General features: G+C 42.3%; 1 protein-coding gene across 1 annotated transcript in view; it reads left to right on the top strand.

The window, feature by feature from the left end:
* Positions 1–3537: 3537 nt before the first annotated feature.
* Positions 3538–20014, top strand: part of SMYD2 (SET and MYND domain containing 2) — a 41583-nt gene continuing 25106 nt past the window's right edge. Inside the window, exons 1-3 of the mRNA XM_074949267.1 lie at positions 3538–3770; positions 7201–7264; positions 18953–19063. Of these exons, the coding sequence (XP_074805368.1) occupies positions 3589–3770; positions 7201–7264; positions 18953–19063 (357 nt within the window). The 5' untranslated portion in view covers positions 3538–3588. The remainder of the gene's footprint in view (positions 3771–7200; positions 7265–18952; positions 19064–20014) is intronic.

The following is a 20014-nucleotide window of genomic DNA, read 5'->3' as shown; positions in this document are numbered from 1 at the left end:
ATCTTCATTTCATTTTATAAGCAGCTAAATCAGTTACATCAAAACAAATATCATTGAAACCCAGCTGTCAAGTCGTTGCATCATATTAGAAGGCAAAAACATCAAGGAAGCAGAACAGTTCATTTACCTGGATAGCACTAAACTAGCCAGTGGAGACCTCAAAAAAGAAGTAACATCGAGGATAGGAAATAGCACCACAGCATTCACTAAACTCAACAATGTGTGGAAATCAAAGATATATAGCACCAAAATAAAACAGAATTTTCAGCTCAAACATAATCTCAATGCTAATTTATGGGTGCAAGTGCTGGAGAGCTATTAAACTGTTAGTTAGAAAACTATATACCCTTGAAACTAACTGCCTAGAAAGATTCTAAGCATTGAGACTGTATTACCAATGAAGAGATCTGAGAAATTACCAGCCAGCAGCTTGTCTTCACTAGAATTAGAATGAAGTGTTGCATGTATTTGAGGCATGTACTCTGGACGCCAACACAGAGACTCCCACATGAAGCTGTCAACTGGAAACTAACTGGTGTGATGAAACGAGAATACCCAAGAGAAAAACCCTTGGCAGGGAGGGCAGAACAGTTGATCTCAACACCATAGAGCAGATAGAAGTGGCAGCTAAATACAAAGAGGGGTGGAAGAGACTGGTTTCTGCCCTATGCACCAATATTGGTGCAAGAAGGACATAGGTGCTGGAACTAGGGGTGCTGGGGTGCTTCCACACCCCCTGGCTTGAAGTGGTTTCCGTTATATACAGGGTTTACAGTTTAGTTCAATGGCTCTCAGCACCCCCATTACACAAATTGTTCCAGCACCCCGAAGAAAGATATAATAATGATAAAATAAAAATAATAAAATAAAATAATAATAATTAATAAAGTGAACCATTCAATTACTTCCTTTTTCTGTGTAACTGTACACTCTTAATATACCAGCTTGGGCCAAATTCAGAGGTAAATCAAAATTTGTCTAAGTAAACCTAGTGGGAGTGTGCCTTCTTTTGGCACATGGATTACATCCGTTTGGAATCTATCTACATTCAGTTAGACTCCCTTACATTTGCTTGCTTCAGTCCTTCTCCCTTTTGAGCCCCCCACAGCAAGGCTCTGCCGGCACAGAATGCCCTTCCTTCAAAAAGTGCATTGGTGAGAGCATGTTTTGCATTTTACATTTACCTACTGGTAATAATTTCATATTTCATATTTCTCTGCTGCTATTTGATTAAGATCTTCTGGTGCAAGAACTGGATTGGAACATTTTGGTTAATGTTAAAACTCTATGGCCCCCTCCTGTAGTTCTAATTTAGGGACAGGTTCTGATCTCATTTACAGTAGACTAACACCAAGGAAAGTACTCTAACTTTACAGGGTATAAATGAGATTAACACCTGGCCTTCAGTTTTACTGGCACTAAAATCAACGAATGGTAACGAGTTTACTCTTTTAGTTCAAGAAATTCTTTCTCAACATTAATTTTTTTTATTCTTGTTTTGCACCCTCTTTGGTTTCTAGTTTATTCATTTACTTTTCCTTGTGAACTTTTTCATGTTTTATATTCCAATCTGCACATCTAGACAAACTGTTTCCAGGTGATTTATTGTACAAATTATTTCATGTAAAACTAAATGCTATTTATAGCACAGATAACATACCTTGGAGGACTATATTAATCTAGAGTACTCACATACAAGTGATGCAGAAAATATTTATATCCATCTGCATGCTTAACTCGTATTTCTGAAATGAATCATCTTCCAGTGGTAAGTCCAACTGCTGTATAACTAACACAAAACCTCATGTATTGAAATGCTTAGGCACAAACGTGTGAGTTAAGAGCACTATAATAACCTTAACTAAGCTTTCTTGAGCTTCGTGGGGTTGAGCCTTACCTTGAGTATAACTTTAGTATAGATTTATTGCATTTATTATTTCTAAAGTAATCAAAGGCAACATTTATTCCTGTTTTGAGTAAATTTAACGTTTCCTTGCTCTGATGGCTTTTAGCCACATTTATGACATGATTTCTGCTGTCGCACTGGGACTTTTTGTCATTTGTTTTGTTGCTAATTATCTTGTTTATAAATGGGAGAGCCTCACCTGTGAGGCTAACTAGTTGTAGGTAACAAATAATTGCCCCCATTAATTCCACATATTTCCTTCCAAGCTATCAAAATATTGCAGTATTCTAGAATAATGTCCCCATGGCCCTCCAATTCTCATTTTCACTGGTGTAAATAAGGAATAACTCTGCTAAAATCAGTGGGGTTACATGGATGTAAAATAGAGGTATACTTTTTATAAGCAGGACTTCCCAAAGCATCTGCGGTCCCTGCAATTCAATTCCTAAAGTTCCTTCATGGATTCAGTGGGGTTCACAACTATATGGCGGTGCACGTAGAGTGACATTGTTAAGCACCATTTTGCTGGGTTTTTCTAGATTAGGAAGTTTTATCACACTGGAACCCTTTCCAATAGCTCAGCGTGTTTGTGAGTGAGATAGCAATAAGTTACCCAAGGGCTGTAGTTTTGATGATTGTAGGGGACCCACATGAGCTTGCCCACTAGCCCTGTTTATAAGGCAAGCAACGGATTCAGAGGCTGTGTGTGACCTACAGAGCAAAAATCCTCAGCACGACCAGGTCTTCTGCATCTTTCTTTACATGCTCAGCTGCTCTTCTTGACAGAGAATCTGAGGTTGACGTGAGCCAATGCTGGTCCTCTGAGATTCATTGTCCATTATACCCGCCCAAGATCAGGTTTATGGTTGAGACATAAGGATTTATTAGTTTTGCTGCTTTAGCTAGACGGGAATAGCTAAAGCAGCAAAACCTGCCTCCTGTGGATGTACAGCTTATTATGGTTCAGGAAGAATAAGCTACACTGGTATAAGGCACCTTGTCCTTTATACCAGTATAACTAGATGGCTTTTGCAAAAAGCGTTATAATTATATTTGTAAAATTCACCCCCTCAGCCAACACAGTTATTGCTATAATTTTTGGAGTGCAGACCAGCCCGAGGGATTTCCACCGCTCTTAAGGCTGAGCCAGCAAGTTGAGAAGACTTGCAGCGCTGATTCCAGAGACCAGACTGCCCAATACCAGGGGATTTGTTTTATCCAGGCAACCCTTAGCCCCCCCCCCACAAAAAGTGTCCTGATTTCCCGCCCCTTGCTACCTGGTCACCGCAGTGCTGATGCCCGCGCTGACTAGAAGAGGGGAGGATCAGAGAGAAAAGTCCCCTCCAGGGAGGCCCTAGGTTTTGGCGCTGCCCTCGGCCCCTTTTTTCCGCCTCAGAGGTGGGGCGGCGGGGAGCAGCCGCCCCGTCATGCCCGGCAGGCTTGGCCAGCCCTTGGCTGGGGGCCCTTCAGGGCTGGGGGGCGGGGGGGGGGGCACCCGGTGGCGCTCCCGAGCCGGGCGGGCTCTAGGACCCGGCGGGCTCCTGCGGCGGTTTGGCGGGGAGTCGGCTGCCGGTGTACGTGGTGCCGCGCGGGTGGCTCGGCTCCATTAGTAGCGGCCTGGCGGGGAGCCCCCTGCCGGAGCGGGAGTGGGAGCAGGAGCGCCGCGCGCCTGGCCGGGAAGGATGCGGGCGGAGGGGGCCCCGCGCGGGGAGGGGCAGGAGCGGTTCACCAGCCCGGGCAAGGGCCGGGGGCTGCGGGCCCGGCAGCGCTTCGTCCCGGGGGAGCTGCTCTTCAGCTGCCCGGCCTACACCTGCGTGCTGACCGTCAGCGAGCGGGGCAACCACTGCGAGTCCTGCTTCGCCAGGTACCTGCCGGCCCGGCTCCCGCGCCGGGCAGCGGCTGCCTGCGGGTCCTAGCACCGGCCGGCTCCTGCGGGGCCCCGGGCGTGCCCGGCGCACGTGGGTCCCCACGAGGGCCCGGGGGGGTGTCCCCAGCCCACAGGGGTCGGTGGGGAGTGGGGCTGTCGCCAGGGTATGCTGGGCTTGGGGAGGGAGGTTAGAAGTGAGGGGTGGATAAACTGAGCCTGGGCGGGGCAGGGGAGGTGAGATCTCCTGGACACGTGGGGTCCTGGTGGTAGGAGATGTTGGGTGGAGTCCAGCTGTCGGGGTGTTGACCTGCACTACCGGTTTTCAACCTTTTTTTTTTTTTTTCATTTGTGGATCCCTAAAAAATTCAAATGGACGTGCTGACTCCTTTGGAAAGCTTAGACATGGCCTGGGGGCCCCGAGGGGTCAGTGGACCCCAAGTTGAAAATCACTGTTCAATGGTAGTGACAATCTTTCACAGACTCCTTTGACATAGATTTTGAACCCACCGGGGTCTGTGGACCACAGATTGACAACCACTGCCTTAGATTAGGCTTCTGGGGGTGACTTGGTTTCAACCCTGTGCTTTGCCATGGGCTTCCTGTGTTACCATGAACAACTCACTTATTCTCTCTCTCTCTGCTTCCTTTTCCCATCTGTAAAATGGAAGTAGTATTTTCCTATTCCACACTGATGAATTCGGGTTGCCAATCCTGCAGGATTGTCCTGGAGTCTCTGGGAATTAAAGATTAATCTTTAATTAAAGATAATGTCATGTGATGAAACCTCCAGGAATTCATCCAACCAAAGTTGGCAACCCTATAAATATGTTAAAGGCTGAAGCACTCATATGTTAGGGTAAGGGGGGCTGTATATCTTAGATAGATAGCAGGGGCATGGGTGAATACTGCTGCATCCATGATTTGGCACTGCCAAGGGCTTTTACATTGCTGAGACACCTCCCCCATCCTTTAATTCTCTCAGATGTTTTCTCCCTCAAGTCTATTACTCATCTGAAGATCCACTGACATCCAAGTTTGTCATTATTATGCTGTAACTTGATCTTCCTGTGCTGATTTTACTCCCTCCTTTTTATTAAGTAATAGTGGAGGTGAGCACCACAGGCATGTAAGCACATTCATAAAATAATCTCATATATGGGTTACAACTTCCTGTGGACTCAAGGATCCTCCTTTGAAAAAACTTTCCTTTTTACAGAATTGTTTCTTTCTTTGTATAAACTTTATATGGGTCTTTGGGTACAGCACTGATCCTGAACGTCTTCCTTAAAACTGTTTTTCTTTCGGTTTTATGTTCAGTTCTGTGTAGGTTCATAGGCACCAACTTTTCCCGGCGTGCTTGACACACCCTGCTGCCCCGACTCCACCCCTGCACTGCCCCCATTCCAACCGCTTCCCCAAAGTCCCTTCCCCAACTCTGCCCCCTCCCTGCCCCTATTGGACTCCTTCCCCAGATCCCAGCCCCGCCTCTTCCCCAAGCGCACTGTGTTCCCCCATCTGCCCCCCAGCTCCCAGCTGTTTCATGGCGGCAAGCGCTGGGAGCTAGGGGGAGAAGAAGGGATGCGGCACGCTCAGGGGAGGAGGCGGAGGTGAGCTGGGGCGGGGAGCTGCTGGTGGGTGCAGAGCACCCACCAATTTTTTCCCGTGGGTGCTCCAGCCCCGGAGCACTCACAGAATCGGTGCCTATGTGCAGGTTGTTATATTGCTCTCATCCCCATAGTATCTGAGCGCCTTCCAGAAGTGCATTAACTAAATGACTAACATCTTCCCTGTTTGTTCCTTCAAGTGTCCCAGAAAAGTGTTCCATTTCCTCTTGAGAATATTCTCATACTCTGTGGCATGATTCTGAAAACTTAGGCCAAGGAATAACTTTATTCATGTGAATAATTGCATTGCATTCAGTTTTCAGAGTAGCGGCCATGTTAGTTTGTATTCGCAAAAAGAAAAGGAGTTCTTGTGGCACCTTTGAGACTAACATTTATTTGAGCATAAGCTTTTGTGAGCTACAGCTCACTTCATCGGATGCATTCAGTGGAATTTTTTTAGTCTCTAAGGTGCCACAAGTACTCCTTTTCTTATTGCATTCAGTGTGACTAAAGTTACATGCATGCCTAAATGTTTACAGATCAGAGCCTATAGAATGTATCCAACCAAATGTTGCTCGAACAAACCTTCACCAAACTTCATCCGTTCAGCAAGATGTAGTTAAACTTGTACCTTTCATGGGTCTTCTCTGTTCTCTGGCCGATGCCTTTCAATCTCCATGCTTCCTGAACCATATTTGAAAGGACACTGTTAAGTTGAAACTGTCAATTTCAGCAAAATTAACTAAAATATTTTTGGTGAAGTTGACCTAGACCTAAGTCCCCTGGCACATTTTTTTAAAATATAGGCAGGAATTCCTGTTTATTTTTAAATGTTTCTCTCCTCTGTTGCTGTGGGAAAGGCCCACCAACCAAAAGCCAAACACTCAAAGAGGTGGAAACTGATTAAACATGGGGGAAACTGTAAAACTGATATGCAAAGTGCTATCAGATACACAAAGGTAATGAACTGAAATATATAGAGGAAATTCTAATTACTTTTAAATATAATACTCTTAGGGGTTAATCAATAGTACGCATACAGTTTTCAGATGGAAATTTTTTTTACTCAGGATGGCGATCTTTAAACCTCAACAGCTTTTTAAGGGGGGGGCATGGAGGGAGTACAGTGCACCTTGCAGGAAATTCCCTATGGTATTGCTGTGTTATGGCTTTATACGAATGAAAAGGGACTGTGGGGGGTTGAGGGAAACTTTTATAATACATTAATCACAGAGCAGATGCTGTACCCCGAATTAAGTCACTTGAAAGCGTTTAAAATGTTGTGTGTTTAGATTTCAGAGGGCTTGTTGATTAAGAACATTTTCAACTACACAAAAACTGTTAGATAGACAAGCAATAGAACTAAAAAATTAGGACGCAAAAGATTTATATTCGTGATTAAATCAACCAAGCAACCAATACTTAGAGAAGAAGGAAAAGCAATATATCAGTGTGTGGAATGTAATTTCAAAGGATAATGTAAAATCTAGCAGCATAGAATAACATGTTTCTGAAACCATGGCTTGATTAGGATAGTAAAGTCTTTTACGTAATAACAGCTATTAGGAAAACTTGCATTTGAAACTCTTAATAAATAAAACAAACAAAAATAAATAGACTAGGTTCAAGCTGTAACCACAATATTCTGGACAGAAAGTCATTTGATTAGGAAAATACAGTGTATTGTGCAAAACTATTTTTTAAAAAAGTGCATTCCTGTCACATTCACTAAGCTGTGGTTGTATGTCAAAGCTATAGGGTATAGCCTCCCTATTAAATTCACTATTAGAAGGTGTATATAACTTCTGTTTTATTTTTTTAAGGAAAGAAGGATTGTCCAAGTGTGGAAGATGTAAACAGGCTTTTTACTGCAATGTGGAATGTCAGGTATGTGTTACAACTTCTTGTGAGGCGGGAAAGGGGTTCACTAAAGCAGTAAGCTGCACTTATCATTAGTTTAGTACAGCACTGACAGGCTGTAATCACATCTAGTGTTAAGAACAGCAAGCTGGTCAGTTTCAGCATCCCAGAGAAGCTGAGAGTGGAGTTGTGCCTTGGACAATTACAGGATTTAGACATGTTCATATTAAGTCATTCAAGATCAGCTATGCTGGGACATGGTATTACTGAGACATTTGATTAGTACAGCCTACCAGCCCACTAATTACTTCAGTAACTTCAGCCTATTTTAAATATACTCAGATTTAACGTTAGTCCTGTAAGCTGGTGAAGAAGTCCTTGTCCAGCTGAAAAATCAAAAATAAATATCTCTGATTTAACTTTTTCAAAATCTATTGCAAGTGTTGCTGCTGTTGATAATTATAGTGCATATTAGTTTAGAAACCTACTGTGCTTCCTCTCTTAGTCTTCAAAAAAGAATGAGAGAGGTTCATGGAGGATAGGGCCATCAATAGCTATTAGCCAGGATGGGCAGGGATGGTGTCCTTAGCCTCCATTTGCCAGAGGCTGAGAATGGGCGACAGGGAATGGATCACTTAATGATCACCTGTTCTGTTCATTCCCTCTGGGGCACCTGGCATTGGCCGCTGCGGAAGACAGGATACTGGGCTAGATGGACCTTTGGTATGATCCAGTTCGGCCACTCTTGTGTTCTTATGTTCTCAGACTTCTATTACGGGGCAGAGATAACCAGAGTGGCCATTCTCTGATATTCCTGTTATGGAGCTTTTAATATGCTTTAAAGTAGAATAGAATGAAGGACTGGTTCACTGAAAAACACCCCAGTGCAATTCTAATTCTGTTTTTTTTTTTGTTTTGGAGGGAGAGCTTGTTCTTATCTAATTCACTGAATCTAGCCAATTCCAGTATGCTGCCTTTGCATGCTGTCAACTTGACCTAAAGTAACCATGCTCCTTATCTGTGAGAAAAATATACGCCGTCTAAGTGCTAAATAATGAGACGCATCTTAACTTATAGAATCCTCTAGGGCAAGGGTTGTGGTATGGAACGTTGTTCATGAAGGACTAAGGTGACCAAATTCACTTCATTGGGAGGTTAGATAAGAGCTGAGGTCTTTGGTGTGAAAGCAGATTTTCAGTAAATCATCCATCACAAGCCTTATCTTAGATGATAATGTGCTGATTGTCATCTTGTTGTTGTTTGTATGCAGAATATTCTACATTCCCATTAGCTGGGATGAAATGCAGAATATTCTACATTCCCCTTAGTTGGGATGAAATATTGTAATTGTGCTGTCCTGGTTCTAAGCACAATATTTGGGATTGCTGCTGCAGCTTCAGAAAGAGCTTTCATTTTAACAAGCCATCTCGTTCCTCTGAATGATATTGCATATCTGTAGTATCTTTTATGCATTCCCCCACCCCAAACTTCTAGCTTTTATGCTGATTTTGTCTGTAATTCTGACATTCCTATAAAAACACTAAGAACGTAGGGCCAGATTCTACCACTCTTAGTAGTCATCGTCCTCCCACCCCCCGAGGGCCAGTTTCTGATACCTTACTCACGTCAGTAGGACTGTTTGTGGAATAAGGTGCTACCCAATGTGAGTAAGGGTATCAGAATCTAGTCCAGAATTAGGTTCTAGTCAATGTGCGTCATGAACAGCAGGATCTGGCCTCCTTTGATTTTCTTTCATCTGCCAAGGACAGTGGGACAAGGGTATATTTGCCTATTAACTTTATATTTTTTTTTCCTCTTTTGCTTTCTTCATTTCCGTTATTTATATGTGATGGAAAGATCTCTGAGAGGCGGTAAGATAAATTGTTTCTTGTGTTATGTGAAGGGGTAAATAACACTTTTTCTCAACACCATTCATGATTTTATAAACCTCTACCATACCTCCCCGCCATACCAGTCGTCTCTTTTTCCAAGAGGAAAAAGTCCCAGTCTTTTTAATCTCTCCTCCTATGAAAATTGTTCCATAACCCCAATCATTTTGTTATCAGCCACACTATCAGAGGCTCGTTCACCTGCACATCCACCAATGTGATATATGCCATCATGTGCCAGCAATGCCCCTCTGCCATGTACATTGGTCAAACTGGACAGTCTCTACGTAAAAGAATAAATGGACACAAATCAGATGTCAAGAATTATAACATTCATAAACCAGTCGGAGAACACTTCAATCTCTCTGGTCACACAATCAGAGACATGAAGGTCGCTATCTTACAACAAAAAAAACTTCAAATCCAGAGTCCAGCGAGAAACTGCTGAATTGGAATTCATTTGCAAATTGGATACTATTAATTTAGGCTTAAATAGAGACTGGGAGTGGCTAAGTCATTATGCAAGGTAGCCTATTTCCCCTTGTTTTTTCCTACACCCCCCCCCCCCCAGACGTTCTGGTTAAACTTGGATTTGTGCTGGAAGTGGCCCACCTTGATTGTCATGCACATTGTGGGGAGAGTGGTCAGTTTGGATGAGCTATTGCCAGCAGGAGAGTGAGTTTGTGTGTGTGTGTGTGGGGGGGGGGGGTGAGAGAACCTGGATTTGTGCTGGAAATGGCCCACCTTGATTTTCCTGCACGTTGTAAGGAGAGTGGTCACTTTGGATAGGCTATTACCAGCAGGAGAGTGAGTTTGTGTGTGTGGTTTTTGGAGGGGGGTTACGGGGTGAGAGAACCTGGATTTCTGCAGGAAATGGCCCACCTTGATTATCATACCCATTGTGAAGAGAGTGGTCACTTTGGATGGGCTATTACCAGCAAGAGAGTGAGTTTGTGTGTGGGGGGGCGGAGGGTGAGAAAACCTGGATTTGTGCTGGAAATGGCCCAACTTGATGATCACTTTAGATAAGCTATTACCAGCAGGAGAGTGGGGTGGGAGGAGGTATTGTTTCATGGTGTCTGTGTATATAATGTCTTCTGCAATTTCCACAGTATGCATCCGATGAAGTGAGCTGTAGCTCACGAAAGCTCATGCTCAAATAAATTGGTTAGTCTCTAAGGTGCCACAAGTACTCCTTTTCTTTTTGCGAATACAGACTAACACGGCTGTTACTCTGAAACCTGACGCAATAAACAGGCATGCATGCAAACTCTATAAGTGCGTGCGCATCTGAATGTACTGATGAATCTCACGCCCACCACGTACACATTTCAAGCCATTAGCAGATAAGTTTAAAGTTTTGACACACTAAGATGGGAAGAAAACTAAAATCTGTATCAGAATAAGGAAGTATTTGAAAGTTTAAAAAAAAAATAGGAGAAAAGGATGAAGTTGACTGTATGCGCTGCAAATGGTGTGGTGTAAATATTTATAGGCTATTAGTTATAAGTCTAGAAGAGTAAACTGTTTATTCAAATGAAAAGTTTTATTTGGATATTAGAGATATTGTTTTCTTAAACTCAGAGGTGACGTGTTTTGAGTTCCATTTTAGTTCTTTAGCAAACCACATTGAATTCCCTTCATCAAAGCATTAATCTACTGAATACTTTTCCCCCTGTCCTTCCATCCACCAAAATAAACCCTGATATTTACCCTGGAAAATTAATTTTTTGCACTGATTTTTCACTTGTTTTTGTTGGTGTAGTAATAAACACTGATAAATTCCTGGGAAAAATTAAACAAAATAAAAAACAAAATGAAGGGCCCTAACTGTATTCACTGGATCACCCTTGTCCACATCCTTATTGACCCCCCTCAAAGAATTCTAGTCGATTGGTGAGGCATGATTTTCCCTTGCAAAAGCAGAGTTGACTCTTCCCCAACGAATTGTGTTCATCTGTGTGTCTGATAATTCTGTTCTTTACTATAATTTCACTCAATTTGCCTGGTATTGAAGTTAGGCTTATCAGCCTGTAATTGCCAGGATTGCCTCTGGAGCCTTTTTAAAAAATTGCTGTCACATTATGCTCTTTACCTATGATTGGAGAATAGCTAATTTAAGTGATAGGTTACATACATAGGTTACAGAGTAGTTCTGCAATTTCATATTTGAGTTCCTTCAGAACCCTTGGGTAATTACCATGTGGTCCTGGTGTCTTATTACTGCTTAGTTTATTGGTTAGTTTATCAGTTCATTCCAAAACCTCCTCTACTGACACCTCAATCTGGGACAGTTCCTCAGATTTGTCACCTAAAAAGAATGTCTCACGTGTGGGAATCTCCCTCACATCCTCTGCAGTGAAAACCAATGCAAAGAATTCATGTAACTTCTCAAGTTTCAGAGTAGCAGCCGTGTTAGTTTGTATTCGCAAAAAGAAAAGGAGTACTTGTGGCACCTTAGAGACTCACCAATTTATTTGAGCATAAGCTTTCATGGGCTACAGCCCACTTCATCGGATGCATTCCGATGAAGTGGGCTGTAGCCCATGAAAGCTTATGCTCAAATAAATTGGTGAGTCTCTAAGGTGCCACAAGTACTCCTTTTCTTTTTGTAACTTCTTAGAAATGGTCGTGTCTTCCTTGAGTGCTCTTTTAGCACCTCTGTTGTCCTGTGGCCCCACTGATTGTTTGGAAGGCTTCCTGATTTGATGTACTTAAAGTTTTTGTATCATTGGGTGGTAGTTCTTCAAATTCTTTTTTGGCCTGCTTACTTTTACTTTTACCTTGACTTGCCAGAGCTTATGCTCTTTTTTCTATTTTCCTCAGTAGGATTTGACTTCCAGTTTTTAAAGGATGCTTTTTCCCCTCTAATTGCTTCTTTTACTCTGTTTCACCATGATGGCAATTTTTTGGTCCTAGTACTGGTGTTTTTTGTGTTTTATTTTATTTTTTTATTTTGAGGTGTATATTTAATTTGAGCCTCTATTATGGTATTTTTAAAAAGTTTCCAGGCAGCTTGCAGGTGTTTCATTCTTGTGACTGTTCCTTGTAATTTCTGTTTAATTAGCGTACTCATTTTTGTGAAGTTCCCCTTTTTGAAATTAAATGCTACTGTGGTGGGCTTTTGTGGTACTGTATTTTCCCCCCTCCCTTACAAGAATCTTAAATTTAACTACATTATGGTCGCTGTTACTGAGAGGTTCAGCTGTATTCACCTCTTAGACTGGATCCTATATGCCATTTAGGACTAAATCAAGAACTGCCTCTTCCCCTGTGGGTTCCAGGACTAGCTTCTCCAAAAAGCAGTCGTTAAACTTTATCTCTGCATCCCATCCTGAGGTGACATGTACCCAGGCAATATGGGGATAGTTGAAATCCCCCATTGTTATTGGGTTTTCTGTTTTTGTAGCTTCTATAATCTCTCTTGAGCATTTCAGAATCCCCATCACCATCCTGGTCAGGTCGTCGGTAGTATATTCCTACTACTATACTCTTATTATTCAAGCATGGAATTTCTATCTAGATAGGCTCTATGGTACAATTTGATTAATTTAATATTTTTACTATATTTGAGTTTATGTCCTCCCCTCCCCACATATAGTGCCATTGCAATATTTCAACTGATTTGAAAATAATTCTTCCAAGTATAACTTTTTTAAAAATAAGTTTAAAATAGCAAACAAAAGGTTTTGGATAAGTTTTTCAGAATTATGGATTGAGTAGCTGTAGAAATTGTTTTGTAATTAACACTTTGTGTTTAATGGGCTATATTCTGCGCTCAGATACAACTTTGCAGCCCGTGTAAGTTCCAAGGGTTGTCCGCTGTGTGCAGTTATGTAGCATCTCCTACTGGAGGGTCTTAAAGGGCTTTACACACTTTAGTGAATTAAGCCTCACAACATGCCTTTTCAGGAGGATATTTTATCTTTTTTTGCAAATGGTGGCTATGGAGGCATAAAGAGATGTATAGACTTGCCGAAGGTCACTCCAGAAGCTTGAGGTAGGTCTGGAAAAAAGTGGCAGATCTGGATAAATGAGCACAGCTCCTGTCTCCTGGCCACAAGTCTTTGACCCAGGGACGCAAATACTGTGTTGCAGCGTGAAGATCCCTTTGCACTTCACTGACCACATGAGTCAGCTTTAAAGCTGGCACAAGTAGCAGAAGGAGGATTAGCCCGTTGGGTGGGGATGGGGGGAATCCACCAGTGGCATAGAGTTGGCATAGCAGCTCCCTCACGCTCACATTCTGGGACTGGCATGGGGGATGTGGCTGGGGCTAACTTAATGTTTGCTGAACTCCAGTTACTGTTTTGGCCTGTTGGCAGCCAGAATAACTTAGAGTAGCCTTCAGGTTGCTCCTCTTGAACTGAGCAATTACATAATCACAAAGCCAGCCTAGGACAAAGGTATCACAGAGGTGAGCTTTATATACCATCTTTGCAACCCTAGGCCCTTTTGAAGTGGACTGTGTGCTCCTTGGCTGTAGCTCAGGATTCAGCACTGGGTCCCCCTTTCTTATGCTGCCTGCTATCTGACTTTTTTTCTGCTAAGGTTTGTGAGTGTCAGTTGATTCATATCGCTCTGCTTTTCACTACCAGCATCGCACGGTATCGACCTGCAATTACACTAATGGAATTCAAGCTCCACATGCAGTTGTTCAGGTCTTGACTTTTAAAGTATGGTTTTAGTCGAACAGCATCAGACCTGTGTTCGTTTTTGTCATCCCCTCCCCCGAAATTAACTGTTCAACAGCTCTGAAGAGAAATGTTTTAGGAGGGTTACATCATTACAAATGCAGAACTGGTGAACTATAAACCAGTTACTAGTGCTTCCTCTTTCAACTATTTAAATACACCTATTGTTTATCCCTTACAGCGAGCTGAGGTCAGCTAATCATCATGCAGCTTGTTCTGTACTTGTCTCTTCCTTCAGCATTTGAAATGTGCTCTGCAGACGGAAGGCTTGAAGATTTTATTTGTTGTATTGCACTGTATGGAATCTGTATTTCTGCAGCAAAGGAAACCATGTATTTGGAGCCTGCTCATTTCTCACTCAAGTCAGTGGCAAAACTCCAGTTGACTTCAGTAGGGAAAAGCTTTAACCCTTGAGGTACAATTTTGGACAACACAGCCACACAGCCTCAGAAAGTGGGGACCAAAGATGATTTTAACCGGTCTTTATCTCTTCCCTTTCCTGATCCCAGCCCACCTAGGTCCCTCTACTGCAATTTAGGGTAACCTCATGGCTCCTCTAAACAATACCCAGCTGCCCAGAGCTCCAAGGGGCTATTTTGACAGCCAGGTATCACCAGAGCACAGTGACCTGTCTATTCCCTGTTTTCTGTCCATGCCTCCACTCCAGGGGCCAAGTGGCAAGGGCCCACTGCACCCGCCTTGTGCCACCTGGACATTCCCATTAGTAAGGGGAATCCTGAGGAGGTTGATTAAGCCAGTTTACCAACTGCTTTATGCCACTGGAGTGCAGAAAAGGACAGGGCCTTTGTTTCTTATGCAACTAAATCCCTGCTTGCTAGTTTCAGTAAGAATCTTGTCTTGCAAAAAGTCTGCACATTTTCATACAGGTGGATTTAAGTCAAATATAACTTGGAATGTTTGTTATGTTAAAATTTCATTTAAGTGAACATGCCTCTGGGCTGGGAAAGAAGAGTGAGAGGAGACTTACAATCCTTATGTTATCAAAATTACTAAGGGTACAGTGAGAGCTGATCAGGAGCTCCTATCTTACCGTTCCGTTTAATATGAGAACAAGGGGACACTTGATGGAAGTTTAAGGGCAATAGGTCTAAAATAAATAAAGGGAAATGCTACCGTAATTTATATACATTGTAAAGTCCATGTGTCATCTTCACACTCTCAGGAGATCATTTTTGAAAATACTTTTTAAAAGGATTAGGTGATTTGTGCACATTTAGTTGGGAAGTTCCTGGAGTCCTTACTTGAGAAATGTTCACATTGGTTTTAATGAGAGTTTTGACTGAGTAAAAACGGCAGGATTTGGCCGATTGTTGATAAAAGACCAAATGTTCAGCTCCGCTTCCAAGAGGGGCGGGTAGCAAAAAAGCACTGGAATTGGGGGAGGTGTAGGGAGAGGGGTTCCACTGTAGCATCTGTGTGGTCATGGAGGCGTGAGGCATCCAGGTAGATATCCTGGGGCTCTGGACAGGTCTCCTGAGATCTGCAGGTTTTTAGATTAAGCACCACTCTGATGGAATGCTCAAACAAGCTGTATCTACTCTTGAGATTCCCTGTCTCCCATATGTGAATAACCAGCATTGGGTCCATATTTATCCACGTTATTAAGTCAAAGTATTTTGTGTGGCAAGCTAAGGCTGCGCTCATGGTAATCAAATCTCATTCCTTGCCTAGAGAAGCTACCTTACTGGTAAAACTGTTATAAGTGTTAGTATATGGAAGTGTTTGCTTCTCAGTCTCTTGTCCCTGTCAGCTCAGGACTCTTTTAATTTAAGTTGTGACTAGCTCCACCTTTATCTCTTATCTTATTTCTGCTAATGTTGCCCCATTGTCCCCTTTTCCCTACCAGCCTCACTATCCCCTTCATTTCTCAGTCCCACTCTCATGCTCATGTCTCCTTCCATGTTGCTCCCTGTGCCTGGAATGATCTTCGCTCCTAGTGGGCCACTCCCTCACCCTTTCCTCACTGAAATCCTGCCTAAAAAGACTTGCTTCTTCTGGGAGTCCTTCAAATGCTAACCCACGTCAATCTTGTATCCTCTCCAGCCCAGCATTATGTAAATGGGGACAAGAGGGGAAAGAAGACACAAGGGCTTGAACCTCAATCACTTGTCACTGGGTGTAGCACTTCAGGGCCATAGTGCAATACCTTTACTCACGCTCAACAATACCATACACCACAAGTAGTGGTATTCTTTGAAATTCTTTGAAATCTGTGGTATTCTTTGTGGGGGCAGGAGCACTGCCCAACACAAGTATCAGTGGTAGAATCAGGCTCTAAGTGTTTGCATGACTGGGCTCTGTTAACCCTTCCAGTGGCTTTCCCAGGACCCTTTTTGTCTTATCTGTGTATCTGTCTTCTAGACTCTCTAAGCTCCACTGGACAGAGACTGTTTTTATTTGTCTTCTGCTGTACCAACAAAGCACATCACTGCCATTTAACAAATGATAGTAATTTTATATGGGACTGAAAATTTAAGATCATGTTTGGCACCCCAAATGTCTCCCTTTGGGCTTGCATTGAGTACTGGTTGTTGGTTTTGTAGTATGCTGCACTAGTCTAGTCTTCAGGCCAATAATCCAGTAGTCCTAGCTGATGCAATCGTTTTGAAGAACTTGGTGGAGGAGGTTACTTTTCCACTCTTTGATGTGGAAAACACAAGGCTTAGCAAACTTCCTTTCCAAAAGTGTTGTCACTCTGCCTTAAATGAGGGGAAAAATACAGTAGATGTAATGAAAATAGGAAAAAAATATCATTAATACAACACTGGGGATTCAGCTAGAACAATGATACCCGCTGTAATGCAAACCACTCAGAGAAAACGTGGAAAAGAATGCTAAATGCAATCCTGCTGTGATTGCAGAGAAGGGCTCTCTGAGTGTTTTCATAACCAGTATTACTCAGTCATCACTATTCTCTATTCCTGCAATGTTTCAGGCTTTTATCTTGCTTTGCACAATTCAGCCATATCTTGTCCCTTTAACCTCCCTACTAGTTCACATAGCTCAGTATGATTCTGCCTGAGGAAAGATTTTAATTAACAATGCTTAGAGAATAAAGGAAACAAATGCATTTTGAAAACATTATTTTGAGACAGGCATATAATTTTGTATCTTGGCTTTGTTTTGCAAGTATTCTTATTAATTAAACAGTGTATGTGAATGTAAGTCTGTATAAAAAAAATTTAGGCTCTGATCTTATACTTCTTGCACACCCCAAACTCCTCAAGTTGAAGTCCGTGGGAGTTTTGGATGTGCAAAGAATAAAGGATTGGGTCCTCATTGTGTAATTTTTGCACACAGGCTAAGGACTAAGGGCCCATAGAAATTTTCCAACCAGCTCTCACAGTGCATAGGAATTTGGTATTTCCAAGGACAAATTTTGAAAAATGTGACTGCTGCATTAATGGGAGCATCCAAGATTTTTTTTTTTTTTAAAATAATACAACTAAAATGTAAAATACTTTAAAATTTTACATTGTTGTCGCCTTTTAGAACTGTCAGACCTTGGGGTTGCTTCACATAGGCTTTACATAAAATCTCAATTTTGGATTTGAAAAAAAGACACTAAGGGCAATGGGCCTAACTTAGCAAGGTGCTGAGCACCTTCTGCACCCTGTTGAGCCTCCAGTGTGAGCTGAGGGCCTTTGTTCCCTCCTATGGCAAGTCTCTAAAATTTATCTCAGTGTATGGGGCAATTACAAATGGTCATTTCCAATGGAAACTCCTGAGACATCAAGATAAGACAGTGGATCTGACTTTTATTTTGGTATATAAAGCCTTAAATAACCATGGATCAATCTACCTGAGGGACATTGAGTTGCTCCAAATCCTATCATGGCACTTCAGGTGGTGATGATGGGCTCCATGCTGGAATTTTGCAAGAGTGAAGTGCAGGGCTGATTCTCTGAAGTCCTGTGACTTTGGAGTATGTGTCAGAGTGCAACATTAGTATCCCTCTAGGGGCAGCAAAAGACTTTCATGTTCTGACTTGAGTTCAGTCATAAATTTGTGGGGCTTGTTATGGTATGCTCCCCTGTCTTCTCCTCTTCTCTCCTCTCCACCCCACACCTTCCCCTGGCTCAGGTGTTTTAATTGAGGATAGGGATTGATTGCCTCTTAAGTACTAAGGGACAAATGTATAAATATAACCCATTGTGTGTGTTTTACCACTTTATATGTCCTGTGGGCGTGAATGTTAGAAATGTGTGATATAAAATTGAACATTGATTTACGTTCTAAATATATAAATAAGGTGAAATACACTCCAGTCCAGGAGAGGCCTGAACCACACCCTGTGTACCACTTAAATCTGTTAATGTGGATCTCTTTGTGCAGGCTTTAATGGCCTGCATCCATTTCATCCAAAGAGTGTTCAGGAAAGTCTCAGACACCTGAGAACAGCTGTTCATAACTTTGCTTGATGGCAAAAGATTAATTACATGGTTGCATGAAATGTTTTACTGTATATTACATTTAAGGGAAGTATGTAACATTAAATTTTAACTAAAGGGTGTCCGTCCTCTTTCAGCCACTACTCTTGCTACTACTGCATTGGAGAGCACCAGGCTTATTCTATTACACTTTGCTAACTAACAAAATAAATCTGAAGAATCTATTCAATAGGTCTGATTCTGATCTTACATACACTGTCTTTTTATTGATGCAAACTCATAGATTTCAGAGGACTTACTCCTGATTTACACCAGGGTCATGTCCAAATCGGGGCCAATGTATTTATTAAATGGAAATTGAACCCAGTCTAACCATTAAGAGAACCTAGTCTCCCCTCCCACACTTGTTCTGAACAATAAGGATTGACGATTTAGAAACAGTGTTTCATATTTGTTTCTTTTGCATTTATATTTTATTTCTACCAAGTAAATGAAGATAGTATGACCTTGACTCATCCTTGGCGAGCATGTTTAAATAGAAAACTGTCCCTTAAAAATTACTCAAGCTTTTGTTCCGATTTAGCAAGTGTCATTTTATTTTTCTAAAGGAAACACATGTCACTTGACCTCCAGGTTGTCGTGGGACTCGCTGCATCCTCTTTTCTCATCTCTTTATCTACTGCACTTCTTCTTTTTTTTTTTTTTTTTTTAACCTTCCAGAAAGCAGATTGGCCTATGCACAAGCTGGAATGTTCTGCCATGTGTGTTTTTGGGCAGAACTGGAATCCCTCAGAGACCGTGAGACTGACCGCGAGGATTCTTGCCAAACAGGTGAGCAGAACACAAGACTTTGAGAGGTACGTATGTGTTTTCAAAGGGGGGTGGAGGCGAGGAGCCGGAAGAGCCGGAAAAAATGAAAATTTGACCGACAGTAACTGTCCCAGCAAAGCATGCTTCATGTTAGTTTCCTGTGTACAGATTGGCTGGAGTGCTGAGTGTGAGCAGCTGAAAAAACTGACGTCTGAAATGGCTACAGCAGCATAACATCCAGTTGGAGACTTTGAGAGGTGTTAAGCTGATGTCTTAGTAGAACCAGTGCAGTGTGGGCTAAAGACCAAAGATTGGAGAATTTTACTAATAGGTTCACTAAATACAATGGGCCTGATTCTTTGCTCATGTGTACCAATGTGACTCTGAGCACTGAAGTCAGTGGCACAGCATCAAGGCAAAAGTAGCATAAGTGAAAGGGGGATCAGACTCAGTGTTTGTGGTGAAATTGATGGATACCACATGTGGTATCTGTTGGCAAACACTGGCTTTTTAATGGCAGCCACATTTGTTAGACTTCCTTCAGATTTTACTGTATAGCATTGTATAGTTATAGCACTGTTCACTCTGTAAGCACCCCATAAGTCCTGATTCTCTTCTCATTCAGACAGATGCAAATAGTTACATAAGAACGGCCACACTGGGTCAGACCAATGGTCCATCTAGCCCAGTCTCCTGTCTCTGACAGTGGCCAATGCCAGCTGCTTCAGAGGGAATGAACAGAACAGGTAATTGAGTGATCCAGTTAGAATGAATGGAGTGATCCTGATGTAAAACCAGTGTTCGAGGAAGGAAAATCAGTCCCTTGGTCTTTGGAAAGAGGTTTATTTATAGGAGGATGCTATGCTAGTGTGCTTGCTCTGACATTGTAGTATTAACTCCACCTGCAATATTCCTTGGAATGCAGAATTTGTGATGGTGGGAAGGGCATAGCAGAAGTGTTTGCAGGGAAGA

Source organism: Natator depressus, chromosome 3, assembly GCF_965152275.1.
Source record: "Natator depressus isolate rNatDep1 chromosome 3, rNatDep2.hap1, whole genome shotgun sequence".
In the NCBI taxonomy this organism is placed as follows: Eukaryota; Metazoa; Chordata; order Testudines; family Cheloniidae; genus Natator; species Natator depressus.
The sequence above is the reverse complement of the archived record's forward strand: the minus strand, read 5'-3'. Positions and strand labels throughout refer to the sequence as shown.